Here is a 17,053-nt window from a genome sequence, read left to right on the forward strand (position 1 = left end):
TGATTGTTTGCATTTCTTCCAGAGATTCTTTCTCAAAATGGATATGTGGTGTTTTTGGAACGAAACCGCCACCTGTGAAGTTGATTGTGGGTATGGGTGCCCAGGACATGAAACCAGGTAAACATGTACGTATAGTATAGTTAGCCGCAAAGTATCAATTCATGGGCTCAATGCAAGGCTCATCTATACCAATAGTATGATAGTTTCTGACTCCTGTAAGAAGATAATTAACAGGTGTCATTGTATGATGATCAGACGGACTCATTCATTTATGAGCAGTTGAAGCCAGCAGTTTTCTTCCCGCAGGCTAGAAAACATTTGCCTTAATTTCACTGAGAACCAAGAGGGTCTTCACTGGTAAAGATTTCCAAAATTGATCTCATTAGATATGGGTCCAAATTAAATTAAGCTGTAGCAGTTTCTTTAATTGAGCTGGTTAGTTGACTACCTCCTACAGTAGGCCTATAATAAACTCACTAGCCAGTCAGCACCCCTGATAAAACATGGAGTCTAGACTGTCTAATAACAATTATAGCAGGAAACATTACATGGATGGAGATAAATGATAGCCATACAGTTATATATAAAAAGCATACAGTGCCTTTCTGTCAGTGTGTTGCAGATTCCTGTGAATAAGGCCCGGCCATTTGAGAAAACATATTCAAGGGAAGGCTACAACCTGCTGGTGTTTTAGTGCTCTGGTTCTCAACCTTTTCAGGCTGTGATGTAAATGTCTATGGGGAGCCCACAATATGAATGTAAAACTTTGGATGATAAAGTTCTAGTAAGGTATGCAGGATGTAATCTAAAACAATAAATCAAAATCACTGTTAACTCTCCCCTTATTACATTTGGTGTTTTAACACGGTATACGCTCATGTTTATGCCACCAGTAGGCTATGTATAGATTACGATTTTCTCCTCTGAGATGAGTTAAAGGCTAGGAAGTGGGAACGCCCAAGGCTACATTAGGATGAGAATCATGTGTTTTGCACCATTGTCTGACAACACCTAACCCTAACCTCAGTAAAAATATGCCTAAACCTAACATTAACCATAACCTCAGTAAAACTATGCCTAAACCTAACCACCGTCAGAGTAATGAGATTCAGACTTATGGGCAGTCTGACTTGTTTCCCAGGTTCTATGTTCCCCACTTCCCCCCCCAAAAGGTTATATGTTCCCCGGGTTCTATGTTCCCCACTCGACCAAATAAAGATTTTATGTTCCCCGCTCACGAAATAATAATAATAATACACAATAAAATAAATGCAGGGAAAGGTGGGGCTGGGCATTAGCCTATATCCTTTTCAATACAGCCATGCCCACCTCTCCAGATGCACATGTCCGTAGTGCCCAGTTGTCCAGGTGCCCACATGTCCCTATTGCCCACGTCCATGTCCTAGACTAGAGGCAGATGTCTCCAGTGTAGGTGTACACTCATCCAGATGCTGTCATCCCGAAGATATGGTGCCCAGATGTCCCTAGTGACCACCTGACTTGTATTCATAACTTCTCCCCGTAATGTTCAGTTGTGTGTGTTTAGAGATGTTAATGTTATTAATTAGTTTGGGTGAGTGAGCAGGGAAAATCTTTTGGTAAATTGGAAACATAGAACTTATTTTTTAGTTAAAAAGGGAACATTTTAGTTGAGGGGGGAACATATAGAACCCATGGAACATACCTTTTTTGGGTAAGTGGGGAACAAACTAGCCTACACTACTCGTGTCAGTGTCGACATTTATTTTGCATAAGGGGAACAATAACACTGCGGCACAAAGCGGAAACTGAAGGCGGACTCTACCTTCAGAGCACCAGGCAGATTTCTTAGAATACAAACCAGGCTTTCCGCAGGCGCGTCAATCATTACAACACTCTGTGTACACGTACTGTACAGTATGTATAAAGTCAATGAACTTTTGGTATGACTTGGCACATCCAGGGTGGTGGTGGGCACTGCTGCGAGTGAAACTTCACAAGATCAGAAAAGAACAGTCATGGCGGCGCAAACCCGTGCACTCGTTTCAGGCAAGTGGCTTGCTGATGCGATCAAAAACAATCTTACCGGGCCCAAACTCCGAATCCTCGACACGTCTTGGTATCTTCCTAAACTGAAACGGGACGCAAAGGCTGAATTCGTGCAAAAGCACGTACCGGGCTCTTCGTTCTTTGACATTGATGAATGCTCTGATAAGAACTCTCCGTTTGATCATATGCTCCCAACTGCAAGTCACTTTGCAGAATATGTTGGAGATTTGGGCATCGGGAACGACACACACGTAGTTGTGTATGACACCAGCGACTTTGGGTCATACAGTGCGCCCCGCGTATGGTGGATGTTTCGACTTTTTGGACATGATTTGGTTTCAGTTTTGGACGGTGGCATGAAGAACTGGCTGGCTGACGGCCATCCGCTGACGTCAGAATACACCAAGCCGGGGCGCAGAGAGTTTAAAGCCAGCATCAACCAGCCGTGGGTCAAGACCTATGAAGATATCTTGGCAAACATCCAAACCAAACAGGTTCAAGTTGTGGATGCCAGGTCTGCTGGCAGATTCAGGGGAACTGAGCCAGAGCCTAGAGATGGTAATTTAAAGCAACTCAAATTTGAAAATGTTATTTAATATAAAAATATGATATAATAATAAATAATAACAATATGTGTATTTCGGCTTCACACTCCATTTCTATCTCTCTCTCTCCCTCCCCCCTCTCTGTCCAGACACTCTACCAGGTCATTTCCCTGGTGCTATAAGCATGCCCTTCACCTCATTCATGGATACATCTGGGAAGGAGCTGGGACTAGAGGACCTCTCCAGACTATTTAAGGAGGCAGGCATTGACCTTGAACGGCCATTCTGGACCAGCTGTGGTTCGGGAGTTACAGCATGTCATGTTGTCCTAGCCGCTCACCTGCTGGGATATCCCGGGGTGTGCGTTTATGATGGCTCCTGGGCCGAGTGGTTTAAACGGGCGTCTCCAGAGCTTGTCATCTCAGAGGGCAAGGCAAAGCAGGTGTAAGAGGAGAGGGGAAGAATACTGTAGACAGGGATGCTATATTGACCTGGAAATGGCAAAATATGCAATGTTTGTTGCAGATGCCCAGTGTGGGATTCAGAGATTCAAAGAATCATTACACTGCAGCCTACTCATACGTGTTTCTGCAGTACAATGCAGACTACACCAGACTATGCTACACGTAGAATATAACAATATAATGGGTAATACAAAATTATAATGATTATACAATTAAGATAGTGCTAGTACAAATATTAGGTACTGTTAGTAGTAATAAATAATTCCTAGTGGTGAAAGGTAAAGAAATGAACATTATTACAGCTGCCACAAATATTTACTGTATCTTTTTCTTTATTCACACATTCAACCATTTTACTTTACAAAACACCACATTTCTTTATAACAAAACAAGTCTCAGAATATACCTTATATCTCATGGACTCTGATTGCCTACACCTTAGCTAGTCTACTAAAAGTGCCTGTTTTATGTGATTTTAGAGGACGATTTAAAAGTTTACAATAAAGAGATGTCTACTTAAAGTGTTATGTTTCATCATTCTCACAATAAATGCAATTCCTCTTATCTTTTCTATAAATGCAATATGAAAATTCCATAGAGGTCAACCAGTGTCACACTGTGTCAGAAGAGTAAATGTTTAGCTTTGTTGTGAGTGCAGTAAGCAAGCAATCAGTAGAAAGTTCAATGAGCACAAATACAATAAAATATGTTGTTGGCATTATTTTAAGGGATTTTGATTTGCCACACACACAATTGTATGCATAGTGGCTCAGCTATTTATCCAATGACGATGTGGCCGCATTAAAACAATGTGTCACTGATATACTTCAGAATCCAGATATCCTCAAGTCAAGACAGGCCCAAACATTCAAGAAAATGGGTTGAACCTGACATGGCATGCTATACTTCTTATTTGTGTTTTTTCTATTAATTTGGTCATTAAGGTTCACTGAATGAGAGACCTGCTCTGCTGGTTTTTTTGGTTTCTTTTTTCGTAAACGTCCTCAGTTAGGGCGACTTTCAATAAATGTATTCCAACTAACAGAACCCATGTGTAAACACCAATATATATATATATATATATATATATATATATATATATATATATATATATATATAAAAAAAATAAAATAAAAAAAACACTCATTAAACCGTTCCAAATGATTTACCTCCTATAAAGACAAAAGAAATCCCACATTTTTTTGTCCATTATTTTTTTATCAACTTTGCTATGGGTGATGACATCAGCCAAATTCATGTAATTCTATGTTATGCCACTCGAAAGAAATGTTTAAAAAAATGTGTGGGCTACTGTTTCTTGCTGCAACCAAACAGTGATATGTTTATACAACTATATAATACTATTGAAAAACCTTGACATGTATTCTACTTGGATTGACTGACAGCAGAACATTTTAGGGTGCTGACGCAGAGAAAATCAAAACCAGTTTTATCCAGTTCCGATGCCAGTTTTAGGGGGTCTGGCAAGATGCCTGATTTTCAACGTTAAATATTATTTTATTTTAGGATTCGTGATACCGTGATGGTGATACGTTCAACTGATACTTGTTGTAACCGATGTATCACAATTGCAGATCGTTGCAGAGTACAGGCAATGATTTAATAAATGGATAATAATGGGATCCATTTTGAATGTGTCTTCGCTGAAATTCGCATCGTATGCCTCACCTCAAATCATCCTTAATACGCGAAGACGTCCTATTTTTCTAGTAGCCAATTTTCACCATGGAGGAAGGTTTATATTATATTCATCACTTTCATTGTATTATTTGGTTACCTATTACTAGTTACAGTTCAATCACATGTGACTAATGACAATGCTGTGTAATATACCGTATTAAGCCTAGGAATGTCGAGGTTATGCCATAGTAATATAGTCACGTTCTTGGGGTGTCATCAAAGAAGTAACAAACATAAACGGTAAGATATGGCGTTAAATAGCTGAAGCGCCACAACAAAGATGGCTGCCAACACTTGACACATATAAAGCTGTCCTAGCAATGCCTGAAGGTCCTAAGGAAATAAACAAATTGGGGTCCTTTCGCTCGATATGCTAACAGGCAAAGCGGTATTGGACTCGCATTGTTTTTTACAAAGTGCGGTAAATTGTAATAAATAAAACCAAATACCTATACATTTTAGCCTTAATATAAATGTTAATAACACCGTATTTTTAATTGTTCGTTCAATCACGCCACAATTGGCCCAGTAGGTTTGTTTTGGTAATCAAACGGGTGTTTTTCCGTTGTCCACTGTTAGCATTAGCAAATAACGTTAGCGAATAGCGAGACAAACAAGCTAGCGTTAGCTCATCCCATAACTACACTCTGATCCGTTTTAACATCACCCACCAGTGTTCGACTAATTTAATTTACGGTAAGTATATTTAAATAGATTGTTTTATATACATTCTTGAACGTCAGCAGTTACAGAATGTGTTTTTCCCCCACAAACTTTTACTGTTAAAGTGTGCTCCATGAATAAAGAGGTGGGTATACATTACATAATAACGTTGCCGCCCAAGAAAACACGATTTTAATTGTATTTCTGTTGCCCAAATGAACAAACTTTATGTTATGGACCAATGGAAATGTGTCAAAGGTTTTTGTTTGTTAAATTGACGTTAAACTATTTACCAACAGAGTAAATTAATGACCCAGCGATCAACAGGTGGTCTTCATACGCCTTTCAACCACTTTATCCTGTTTACGTTCGATTTCAAATAAATAACTGTTTTGATGTTTTTGTTTTTCCACAAGGAGGCGTTGATGAGCAGCAATGTCTGGCATCGCTCTTAGCAGACTGTCTCAAGAACGCAAAGCCTGGAGGAAAGACCACCCATTTGTAAGTAGTGTCTGACTCAGTCTGAAGCCAAGATATAACTTCACTAATGCCAGAATGGAAATATTGTCATATTGAATAGACTAAACAATAGACAAACTATACTATAGCATAGCATAATGAGTTCATATGTCGCTGTCACACAGAGCACATTAACAATGTGCTTTTATTTTCTTCAGGTTAGAGACTTCGTACGTAGTTTTAACCGCACTTTCAAAACAGCATCACCTTCACGCTTAGACAAGTTCCTTTTTTGGAATATAGGACAATATATGAACATATCATACTTCTATGAGTCTTTACCGGCTATTGGCCTTCCTACTACTTCAGCTATTAAATTAGCATGGGAAAATGAGTTGGGGACCCCGATATCGGAGACACTCTGGGATGATGGCTTAGAAGAAGTTAATTCTTGCTCGATTAATTCTAGACACTGCCTTATCCAATTTCGAACTATACATAGGCTTCATTATTCCAAATCCAAATTGCACAAGATATTCTCAGATATCTCCCCAAACTGTGACAAATGCAATGCACCGGAAGCAAACTTATTAAGGTGTCTACACACCAAACAGCCTACAGGAGACTCCTTCTGACTGTACACAGACTGCAAAGAACTGCAAAAAACTAAGCACTTATTTTTTATTTTATTTTTTTCAGACGACGCCGACTGTAGTTACTGTATGGCAGTGGTGCCAGGTCTGCTCCTTATAAGCAACGTTGATCCTGTTTTCCTATAATGTTGCTAGATGTGGGTTGCTTTTGTTTGGGCTTGTTTCTGAAGTGTAGTTGCTTATTTGGCCTTGCTTTCAACATTATTTTATAAAATAACTAATGTAATAGAGTTCAGAGCAGAGGTGAAACTGGTCGCGCTTTTGGGCTTATTTTCATAGACCTGGTCGCGTATTTCACTCACAGAATCTGGCAACCCTAACCCGGCCGGAGGCAGCTCTGTTCTCCGTGCAGAGGAGGAAAAAAAAGAAAACAACAACACGGGCACTTGATGGACTATTACTAGCCTACTACTAGCTTTGCTTTGGATCCGATTGGAATAGGAATTGAGAGTTGAGATTGAGAATATGGTATTTAGTAAAAATATGCGACGGGAAAATGTCTCTGGCTTGTTTTGGCTTGGTTTTGGAGCAGTAGTAAACTATTCTACAACTCCCTCAATCTTACCGACGGCGAGGGGCGACTGAACAAAACTGAGCAAGTCCAGTTTTCCAGTTTTCGGTCGATAAGGTTCCCGACCCGCTGCCGAAAACCTGACGATGAGCTCCCGTTCGGCAACAGACGCTTTCCGCCGCCTTCCGCCGCCGAATCGTCGCCGAATCTGTGCGGTTAAAAGTGGCCTTTACACAGCTTCGTCCTATGTCCTCAAATACAGAGATACTGGATTAAGATCTTTGAGAGACACTCTGATATTTGGACACTCAAATTGACCCTGACCAAATACTAATTATCTTGGGTACATCAGACCTCATCTCCAACTTGACAAGTTCACAACGACATCTCCTTTCATATGGTCTGATTACAGCAAAGAAGCTGATCTTAACTCATTGGAAAAAAGAGGAAGCACCTGCATTTAAACACTGGATTAACGAAATGACTAGTACACTTCATCTTGAGAGAATACGATATTCACATAGAGACAGAGAGGCACCATTTGATAAGATCTGGCTGCCCCTTGTCCCTGAGTAGAAGGATGATGTTATGGTAAACTGACTGTCTATTCTAATGCATGTACATGGTTCTTGTATGTCCACGGAACAACTCATTTTGATTCGCTATTATGTGCTATGTCACTGAGCAGTAGGGGTGGGAGGGAATGAAGGGGTTGTTTTTATGTCATGTTTCTTGGTTTTGCATTTTATTGTTTGTTTTCTTGCTCTTTTCTTCTCTTTATTTTTTCTTTCTTTAATTACGCTAAAACAGAAAATTGTTACTCTGATAACATGTCCATGCTGTTGTTGATAATCTGTTGGCAATTAAAACATATTTGACAAAAAAACAATGTGCTTTTATCTGTCCACTAATGCAGGGGTTTGTTGCTGTACCGACCAAGAATCCTGATGGCACCATGAATCTAATGAACTGGGAGTGTGCCATCCCAGGAAAGAAAGGAGTAAGTCTAAGGGGGACATTGCATACCTGAATATCTAATCCAGTGGTGTCCAACCTTTAATGGATCAGGACCCACTTCAAATCTCAAAAGCGACCACTTGCCACGGCAGGTTAATGACCAATCAATAGATTGTGGTACGGCTTGGATCAATGGAACTAAAGTAGTGTACTTTTAAATTCCTATTTACGCCACCGCCTCTGGTCCTCGGCACCTGGCGCGTTTGAACCTGATCAGTCAGACGTTTCTCAAGATAGTTTCTCGAGATAGATTGTGCTTGATCAGTAAATGGAAATGATATTGAAATTTAGATGCCATCCAAGAGTTGACTAAGATGTTTTCGACTTTCGATTTAGACTTGATATCACTTCCCAAGGCACTGGTCAAATATTTGAAATTACTTTTTAATAGGCATTTATACGGTTATTGATAAATTCAATATAATTGTTAGCATCTTTAAACTAAAGCCTTCATTATAATTCATGAGTTTTGTGAATGCATCTTGCACATGATGTGACACTTCGTGACACATCATGAATAAGCCGCAGGCACGAGCCAAAGGCTAGTGCCGTTGGCAGCGCAGAAGTGATGATATTCACGATAACACACCCTGAAGTGTAATATTGATTATACAGGCAGGCCCAGCAGCTTTTTTGTGACCAGTGCAGCTGATTTCTTTGTTTGATGAGACCGTTCCATAATGCTCAATATCACCACGGGTAGATAGCAATTTCTTTCAACCAATCAGATTGCTTCGTCAGAACTACCTGTTGTAATAATATTGCGTTGACACATTTTGTCCACTGTCCCAAGCATATTAACACGAAGTGGCAAGTACTGAAAGCTGCTTCTGAGGTAGTTCTTGTCAGGACCGCATTTTACCATGACACACACATAGAATCACAAGGTGAAAACGATACCATGGCATGCTGGTGGCTGTAACAAACACTTTACTGTAAAGGATGTTCAAGTTGGGTCATTTTCAGCCTGATTGACATTGTGTATATTTCATGCTTGCACTAGATTTCTATTTTCAAAGCTGTCACCGATTCACACCTGTACTGTTTGTTGTAGTCCTCTCACATCTGTCACTGTCCATGATTTGAATTAACCAGTGATTAATCCCACGTTTGCTCCCACAGACCCTGTGGGAGGGAGGCCTGTACAAACTCAGAATGCTGTTCAAAGATGACTACCCCTCTTCGCCGCCTAAATGTGAGTTCTGCTAAACAATAAGTCAGTGATGTTAATAGGTTTTTAATGTAATGAGTCCCGGGACCCAAGAAGGGTCTTTCGGATGAGTCCCAGGGATATTTTATGGGTCCCACAAAAATTCAACGCGTCATGTCATTTTTGACAAAGTGCAGCATTTAACTTGAATTGGTTATTATATGGTTATGTTCATGTTACGTAGAAATGTGTCTGAAAGAAATTAACCACAATTCCAAATCTTACAATTTTAATACTTCCAAAGAATGCAGACTAGTGATGTGAAAATAAATCGAAAATCGACTCGAAAATCGACTCACGCTCACCGCGACTCAAAAAGTACGAGTCGAAAAATAAAAAAAAATATATATTTTTTTATTTTTCAAAAGTGTCGTTCAAAAACGTTATAAGCGTTAACGTTTTCCATATGTGAGAGGACCGTGTGTGTGTGTGTCTGTGTCGGAGACGAGTGCATGCCTGTGTTGTGCATTCGCATGCATGCGGCGCTAGTCAGGTCCGCGGACTACTGGTTGAGAAACACTGCTGGACCTGGCTGATGCGCGCGTCATAGCAGTGCGCGCTGACTTGCCTGACTGTATCAACCATAGATATATATAAGATGGTATCAACTCTATGGACTGGATGCTTTTGTTTACCTCCTGCCTCTGCATGCATGCTTGACACGAAAGCTCGCTTGTTAATGGCAGCGTCGCCGTCGTGTGCGATGATCGCAAAATACACGTTAATGCGACACACCCGTTGACGCGGTCGGGGAGAGAGCGAGGCAGATAATGGTGGCGTCTGTGGACTTTTTAAAATATTTACTTTTGCGACGTGGTAAATTATTTTAACGTGGACTCCAATGGAGGCGATGCGTCCGTGGGACCCCAGGACAATGACGTGAATGCGTCTCTAGGCAACGTGAATGCGTCAGAGACGCGGGACGCGCACGTAATGACGTCACTGTATTTTTTTTTTGTTTGTTTGTTTTTTGTAATTTCCTTGAGGTTTACTCTGTGTTGTACAAAAACTGCCAGAATTACCCTACCCGAAGTTACCACTGGTTCTGTAGCTTGAGCTGAACTCAAGTCAATATGTGTGGTCCTGAAGAATGGAATTTGTAAACTTGACATCTGGAGAAACTTTGTTGCAGTTAGTTTCTTACCTCCAGAGACATTCCACTATACTGTATATCACCAGAAAAATAACCGTTTCATGGGCATGAAGCTTGTGACCCTGGACGAGATTCAAATATGTTGAAATAATTAGTTTTCAAATGTGACAAAGTAGATTGTAAAGATTAACAGTAAGTCAAAGTCTTGTGACTTACTTTTCAAAGGTTACTTAATGTTATATTTATTAGCCAAATGTAATGTTTTTACAGGCTGAATCGATCATATTTATTTCAAAGTGACTATAAAATGAAGTGACTATACAATTAGCTTAAAGGAGTAGTTCACCCCCAAAATGACTTTTTTTCTATTGATTACTCATGCCATGGAGACTAGAGTTCAATAATATTTTTTGGTTTTTGTCACATTCCTAAGACAAAAATTATGATGGTGACCCGTTTCGAAACGGGTCACCATCCGGAACGAATGGGGGTAAATGTATTGTTATCAAATTTTTGTCTTAGGATGCGACAAAAAACTAAAAATATTATTGAACTCTAGTCTCCATGGCATGAGTAATCAATAGAAAAAAAGTCATTTTGGGGGTGAACTACTCCTTTAAGCTCACTTTGCACCAAACTAGATTTTTGTAAATGTTTTGTTTTGTTCTTTTCTGACTTCTTCCCAGGCAAGTTTGAGCCACCAATATTCCACCCCAATGTGTATCCATCAGGCACTGTGTGTCTGTCTATCTTGGAGGAAGACAAAGACTGGAGGCCTGCCATCACTATCAAACAGGTGTGTGACACACACTCTTTCTACCTCAACCACTGGCCTGAATGTGTACGCCACCGTATGCTTGTAGAACGGGACAAACCCAACTAGAGTGCATATTCTGTGTACTGTAGAGACGCTAGTCCTGTAATCTTAGCCCATCTTCTGCCCACTCCGGATGGATTTCTGACCTTTCCGAGCCATTCCTGCAATGTCGCTTTCACCAAAATGTAAGTTTCAACCACAGTGAAAGAGACTGAGAGTGCGAGACCATTATAGCACCATGGACAGCGACACGGTGGGCTTGGTTGGACTTAGCTTGACAATAGTTTATTAAATTACCGGTATGCACATACCAGTTGGGAACAACATTTTGAAATTACGGTCTCTGCATTTGGCATGAGATAAATGTGTTATATCACATACTGTATCAAGCTAAAGTAGAGCATGACCACAGATGCGGCCATTGCACTATGCCTGGTCTATTATGCAGGATGGTGCAGGATTTGGGCCACAACACTCATTCAGAAACGCCTCTACTCCACTGTTGGGTGAAAACCTTGTAGGCCTATCTCCATATTTCAACTTTTAATTTCGTCATACAACAGTGTCGCATAATAGCAGAAGATTTACAAGCTCACAACCAGTCCCAAATTTGAGACGCATTTTGAGCTTGTATAAAGTAAGTATTAAGTAACCAATGAAATGTGTTAACAACTATCTATTGGAACACCGGTAATTTCCTCAAAAGCCAAAATTTGGACATAACAAGGTGAACACCAGACAGCGATTATTTGCTTTGCCCGCCTGACCCAGTCCCAATGCAGGGCTTTACTGTGTGTCTAAAAGAACACAAGACTGCAGGGCTGTCTTCTGATAGGGGTGTTCTTAATTGTATTTAGGATGTCAGAAATACGTATCTTCATTAACATAAATAAACATTGTGCAATATAGGCAAACATTTGGGGAAATTATTTGAACATTTGGTGAAAGTAGCATATCTCGCTATTTGTGATGTACTCAATTATTAATGGATTTAATTTTAGTAATTGATTTTGCAGTTACAATTGAATCCATGAGGTGGCACTGTCTTTTAGACTAACTTCCCTACACTGTACACACTGCCATCTCTTACAAAACTCAAAAGAAAAACAAGTGATGTAACGGCCTGAAATGGTATGAGGTCTGTGCATTTCACTGCCAACAATACATGTCTCCTACTGTACGTCTTATACACTACTCCTTGGAAAGTCAGAATACACAACGGACAAAGATGCAAAGTTCATGATAACGATAATATGAAAAGATAATGTACACTTCACTGAAACAAAAGAACCAGGCATACACATTAAATGTAGAAGGAAATATGTGATAGAATTGAAAAGTGATGGAGAAGAGGGGGAGATATTTGCACCAGTAATTCCCCTGGGCATTTTGCAGGGATTCTGCGCTAGAATTTACTTGCTATAAATCAGTAGTTTTACTTGCTATAATTCAGTGGTTTTACATACAATGTAATGCTTAGCAACAGTCACTCTAGTAGTGTCCCATGTAGCATTACATCTATACTATAATTTTGCGAATGTCTGTCTGAGTGAGTGTCTGTCTGTCTGTCTGAGTGTCTGTCTGTCACAGCGTTTCTCCTCAGTGGCTGGAGCAATTGATCTGAAATCGCATCACCATTAGCATATGAACACACCTGACATAACTGTGAAGCCCGTTTGTCACTTTCACAAATCATATGCTGTATATTAGCATTTTTATGGTGTATCTACTATCTATTCTGCATCTAGCATGAGGCATATCTATTCTGCATCTATGGGGCAACATGTTTAACCAGCTGTGTGTGTGTGTGTGTGTGTGTGTGTGTGTGTGTGTGGGGGTGGGGGGGGGGGGGGGGTGTTGGCTGGCCCTCTTTCAGATGTTGTCATGTAGATCGGTACACAGTATCTCTGTAGCCTTTAAACGAAACGGGTATTTCTTACATTGATGCTCCTACATATTATCATGCAAGCACCAGAAAGTTACTTTCCATCCCTCATATACTGTATACAGTGCACACCCCATAACCCACACACTGCACATAATTTCGGAGCTCATATCTTTGAACGGGTAAGGACTAGTTTAGAATAATTTGCAAGAAGGTATTTATCATTAAAAAACAAAGGTGACAAACGGCTAGGTTGTCAGCTAAACACACATCCATCTTATTTTGTAGTATCTTGTGGTCAAATGTATGTGTAGGTCTGATAAGGGTGCCCATTACAACAAGTGTCATGTGCCTGCAATTAGGGCATTCACGAATAGTGATTTTTAGTATTCAAATTATTCGACCTCAAAGTATTTGAATAGTGGAATATTCGACAGGACTGGCCAAACTGTCAAATCTTAAGTAAGCAAAGAGGCGAACATAATTAAATGTAATACCTACAATTCCAAGTGCTTGTCAGGGTGGGGGTCCCCGGTTCAAATATGTTTATTTTGGGGGTCATGGCCTAAAAAGGTTTAAGAACCCCTGGTATAGAGCATTAACAAATTCATCCACCAGGGGCATTGACAACTCATTCTTATGACTTCCTATCTAGCCAAGCTTTATAAACTACTGGTATATATTTTTTAAAGAGAAAACAATAAAATAAATAAGCGAATATTCAACTTCAGTGAACAACGTCGAATAGGGCCTTTCGAATATTTGAATATTTTATGAATGCCCTGCCTACAATATGCATTTTCAGATCCTCTTGGGTATCCAGGAGCTGCTGAATGAGCCCAACATCCAAGACCCAGCACAAGCAGAGGCTTACACAATTTACTGGTCAGTGTCTGTCTGTTGTATTATGAAATGTTGTCCCTCTGGCTTTAATTATATTGCATACTGTGAAAATACAATTTATTCATGTTTAATTTCTATAGAAGTAATGGTTTGTTCTCTCTGTAAATCTGGAAAAAGAAGCTAGCTTTTAAAAGGGATCATATTAGAGATTACACAAACCTGTTTACTTGAAGGAGTAGCTCACCCCCAAAATTGCTTTTTTTTCTATTGATTAGTCATGCCATGGAGACTTAAATAATATTCTTTTTGTATCTGTTGCATTCCTAATAAGACAAAAATGTGATTATAGTAAATTTATTATAGTAAAATCGGGGACCCGAATGCATTTGGGTCCCCATCTGGAATCAATGGGGGTACATTTATTGTAATCACATTTTTGTCTTAGGAATGTGACAAAAAATATTATTGGACTCAAGTCTCCATGGCATGAGTAATCAATAGGAAAAAAGTAATTTGGGGTGAACTACTCCTTTAACATTTAGCAAATTCTAAAGTGCACTTGGAATTGTTTTGTGTTTCAGTCAGAACAGGATGGACTATGAGAAGAGGGTCAGGGCACAGGCCAAGAAGTTTGCCCCCACATAAAGAGGCGAGCTGACCTTAAACCCGCCTGAACAGATATGGGTAATGAGCAGAAGGCAGGCAGCACCTAAAGGACCACTCCAATAAGAATCCACCATTTTCATTGTGCTATTTTACCATTATACAGGAGTTACGTAAATCTGTTTCAAGGATGGACAATTTATGAGGTCCTGTTGTTACCCATGTTCTAGAATCACAAATGTATGCATTCAAAATCCTAAATGCTTAAAATGTTTATGATTCTAGAAGTCTTATCAGCGTGGTTACTGCTATTATAACTCTTGTATAATGCAGAGCTCTGGCTTAGTCGTGAGTCTTAACATGCTCACTCATGCTTACCTCCATTTGTGTCATGCTGTAACCATAGAAATAAGAGACCAAATCACAACCTCTTATTTGTATGGGCAAAGTCAGCTTTCACACAACCAGATACTGACCATTGTGGCTATAAGCCCCTTCTTGGCTTCTGAAAAGTTGTTTGCTTTTTTTGGCACCTGGCAGGAAGGGTGGTGTTAGCAGCACCATAGGGTTTTGTAAGTGTGCTTAATGAGCGGTGTCTGCAAACCTTCTCCCTTTTGGCGTTCTGCAGATTATCTCATTCATCAGTTCATAACCTCCATAGACATGACTCGTGGATTTCTATTACAGTTCAGTTACATGATTCTGACCTTTTCATTGCTACGTACAAAGTGGAAATCCATTTCCATGTTTTATTTTCATATTTAGATAGAAACTAGAAGATACAGTATGTCACACAGATGATCAAAAAGGCACATGTAATCAAGCCTCTTAACTCCTGAACTGTACTTTATGTAGGCATATGGGAATGAATGAAGATTGTCTTGACTGTGGCTCTTAAGTTTGCTCTTAGGTTGTACTTTACCAGATACCTTTTCTCTTCTACTACCAGATGATTAGGGAGTCTTACTGTTTTTTTTCTCCTTAATGTCCTGCCTTGTTCATAGATTCGATATAAACAGGTCCCCTACCTCACTCATTCACACCGATCATATGCGATGCACAATGCGTAAGGAGCATTATTGTACCATTGTGTAAACTGCAGTTTAAGGACATTCTGGTAAGAATTTGTTGAGTATCTTGACTGTAAACATTGATCAGAAGGACCCAGGTGATGCAATGTCTTCCCAAGAGATTTTAAGTGTCTAAAGAGAAGGGAAAAGATCACTTAAGCACTTAAATACTTTAAGGACCATACCAACCTTTTTGACGTGTGGTGTCTTTGTTACTGTTACTTGATTAGATTTGAACGAGATTTAAACGGGTTTGATCTTTTTCTGTTAGCTGTTATCCGCCTATATCTTAAAGTGCTCAAAAACACTACAAATGTATCGCACTTCATCAAAATGCTATTCTGATGCTGGTGTTCTCACACTAGGTCCATTGTGCCATAATCCATAAATGAGTCCCATATGCATGTATTCATGGTGGTTATGCCTATGGCAGAATGGCACCAGATGTCAATAACAATTCTGAATGGGCTGGAAAATAATGGAACATATAAAATATACCTGTTTTTAAGGAATTAAATCCTGACAAATTAATTGTGACGAAGGATCCACACATGTCAAAAAAAACTGATGGTCCTGTAAATAACATGGGATTAGCAATGTTTTGGGGACCACACTCGTCAATATTGACATCCCAGACAAAATGTATAAATAGTAGGCTAGTAAAAGTATTCTTTGTAATTGTCTTGGGTCGTTCTATGTGACGTGGTCAAGGTTACCAGTTCCCTTAGGAGAATTGCCCATGTTGTCCTTTCTGCCAAACCAAGACCGGGTCCAAATTTGCTCCTTTAGTTTTTCCTTTCCTTCTTTTTTCTCTTTTTTTTTTTCATGCATTCGTGTAGATTGAATTCAACTCACAGTCTGAGGAGGATTAGCAACATTTTACTTTTCCCCCTTTGCATACTGTACCGTGTAATGAGCATAATACTAAGTTGGCCAAAGTCAGCAAGCATCTTTAGCTCTGTAACTACAATGGAACAAAAATAATCTGGGTGCCACAAAGTGTTTGAAAGTCTTGTCTTTCACAGTTACAGTATAATTTGAGAGGGAGGCAAAATTGTTACAAATGTCAACACAAAAAAAAACATGTTTTTACAAAATTTGGCTCACAAGCTTTTTCTTTTTTTACATAATGTACATAGCCTTTCACCTCTTTCATCCATTCAGTTATTCGTTCAGCAGCGTTTACAACGATACACAGGCCTTTAAGCTCTTATTAAATGTCAGCAATTGCACATGGCAATGAAACAAATTGGCTGAAGGATCCTCATTGGAATGGCCCCTTGACCAGCAAGGCAGAGTCAAATGCGCACCTCTGAAGACATGAGTGCATGTACATAATATAAATACTGAAAATTGGTGAAGTTATGTTTTATATTGTTTTAGCCAGTTGACATTTGTGTGTGGTATTAAAAGCAATGAACACAATAAATGTAATAAAATTGTGAAATAAAGTTGAATAAAAGAATAAAAATTGCCTTGGGTTCATGTCTC

The 17,053-nt window shown here is 39.5% G+C and overlaps 2 protein-coding genes across 2 annotated transcripts; both read left to right on the plus strand.

The window, feature by feature from the left end:
- Positions 1 to 1,847: 1,847 nt before the first annotated feature.
- mpst (mercaptopyruvate sulfurtransferase) lies at positions 1,848 to 3,558 on the plus strand. Its single transcript, XM_080724180.1, has 2 exons — positions 1,848 to 2,586; positions 2,723 to 3,558. Exons 1-2 carry the CDS (start codon positions 1,998 to 2,000, stop codon positions 3,019 to 3,021), a joined length of 888 nt encoding a protein of 295 aa, XP_080580306.1. The 5' UTR covers positions 1,848 to 1,997; the 3' UTR covers positions 3,022 to 3,558.
- A 1,548-nt stretch (positions 3,559 to 5,106) lies between these two features.
- On the plus strand, positions 5,107 to 17,036 carry LOC308283639 (SUMO-conjugating enzyme UBC9-like). Its single transcript, XM_080724103.1, has 7 exons — positions 5,107 to 5,434; positions 5,818 to 5,902; positions 7,941 to 8,024; positions 9,164 to 9,236; positions 11,031 to 11,140; positions 13,852 to 13,931; positions 14,471 to 17,036. The coding sequence occupies exons 2-7, from the start codon at positions 5,837 to 5,839 to the stop codon at positions 14,532 to 14,534; spliced, it is 477 nt and encodes a 158-aa protein (XP_080580229.1). The 5' UTR covers positions 5,107 to 5,434; positions 5,818 to 5,836; the 3' UTR covers positions 14,535 to 17,036.
- The last annotated feature ends 17 nt before the right edge of the window (positions 17,037 to 17,053 follow it).

This window comes from Nannobrachium achirus, assembly GCF_963921795.1.
Source record: "Nannobrachium achirus genome assembly, chromosome: 4".
NCBI classification, from domain to species: Eukaryota; Metazoa; Chordata; class Actinopteri; order Myctophiformes; family Myctophidae; genus Nannobrachium; species Nannobrachium achirus.

Excerpts from the sequence above, each read along its gene's own strand:
- LOC308283639 (XM_080724103.1), top strand. The coding sequence starts at position 5,837 with ATGTCTGGCATCGCTCTTAGCAGACTGTCTCAAGAACGCAAAGCCTGG. Across the intron at positions 9,237-11,030 it reads CCCCTCTTCGCCGCCTAAAT|GCAAGTTTGAGCCACCAATA; the intron begins GTGAGTTCTGCT and ends ACTTCTTCCCAG. Across the intron at positions 13,932-14,470 it reads GAGGCTTACACAATTTACTG|TCAGAACAGGATGGACTATG; the intron begins GTCAGTGTCTGT and ends TTTGTGTTTCAG.
- mpst (XM_080724180.1), top strand. The coding sequence starts at position 1,998 with ATGGCGGCGCAAACCCGTGCACTCGTTTCAGGCAAGTGGCTTGCTGAT. Across the intron at positions 2,587-2,722 it reads TGAGCCAGAGCCTAGAGATG|ACACTCTACCAGGTCATTTC; the intron begins GTAATTTAAAGC and ends CTCTCTGTCCAG.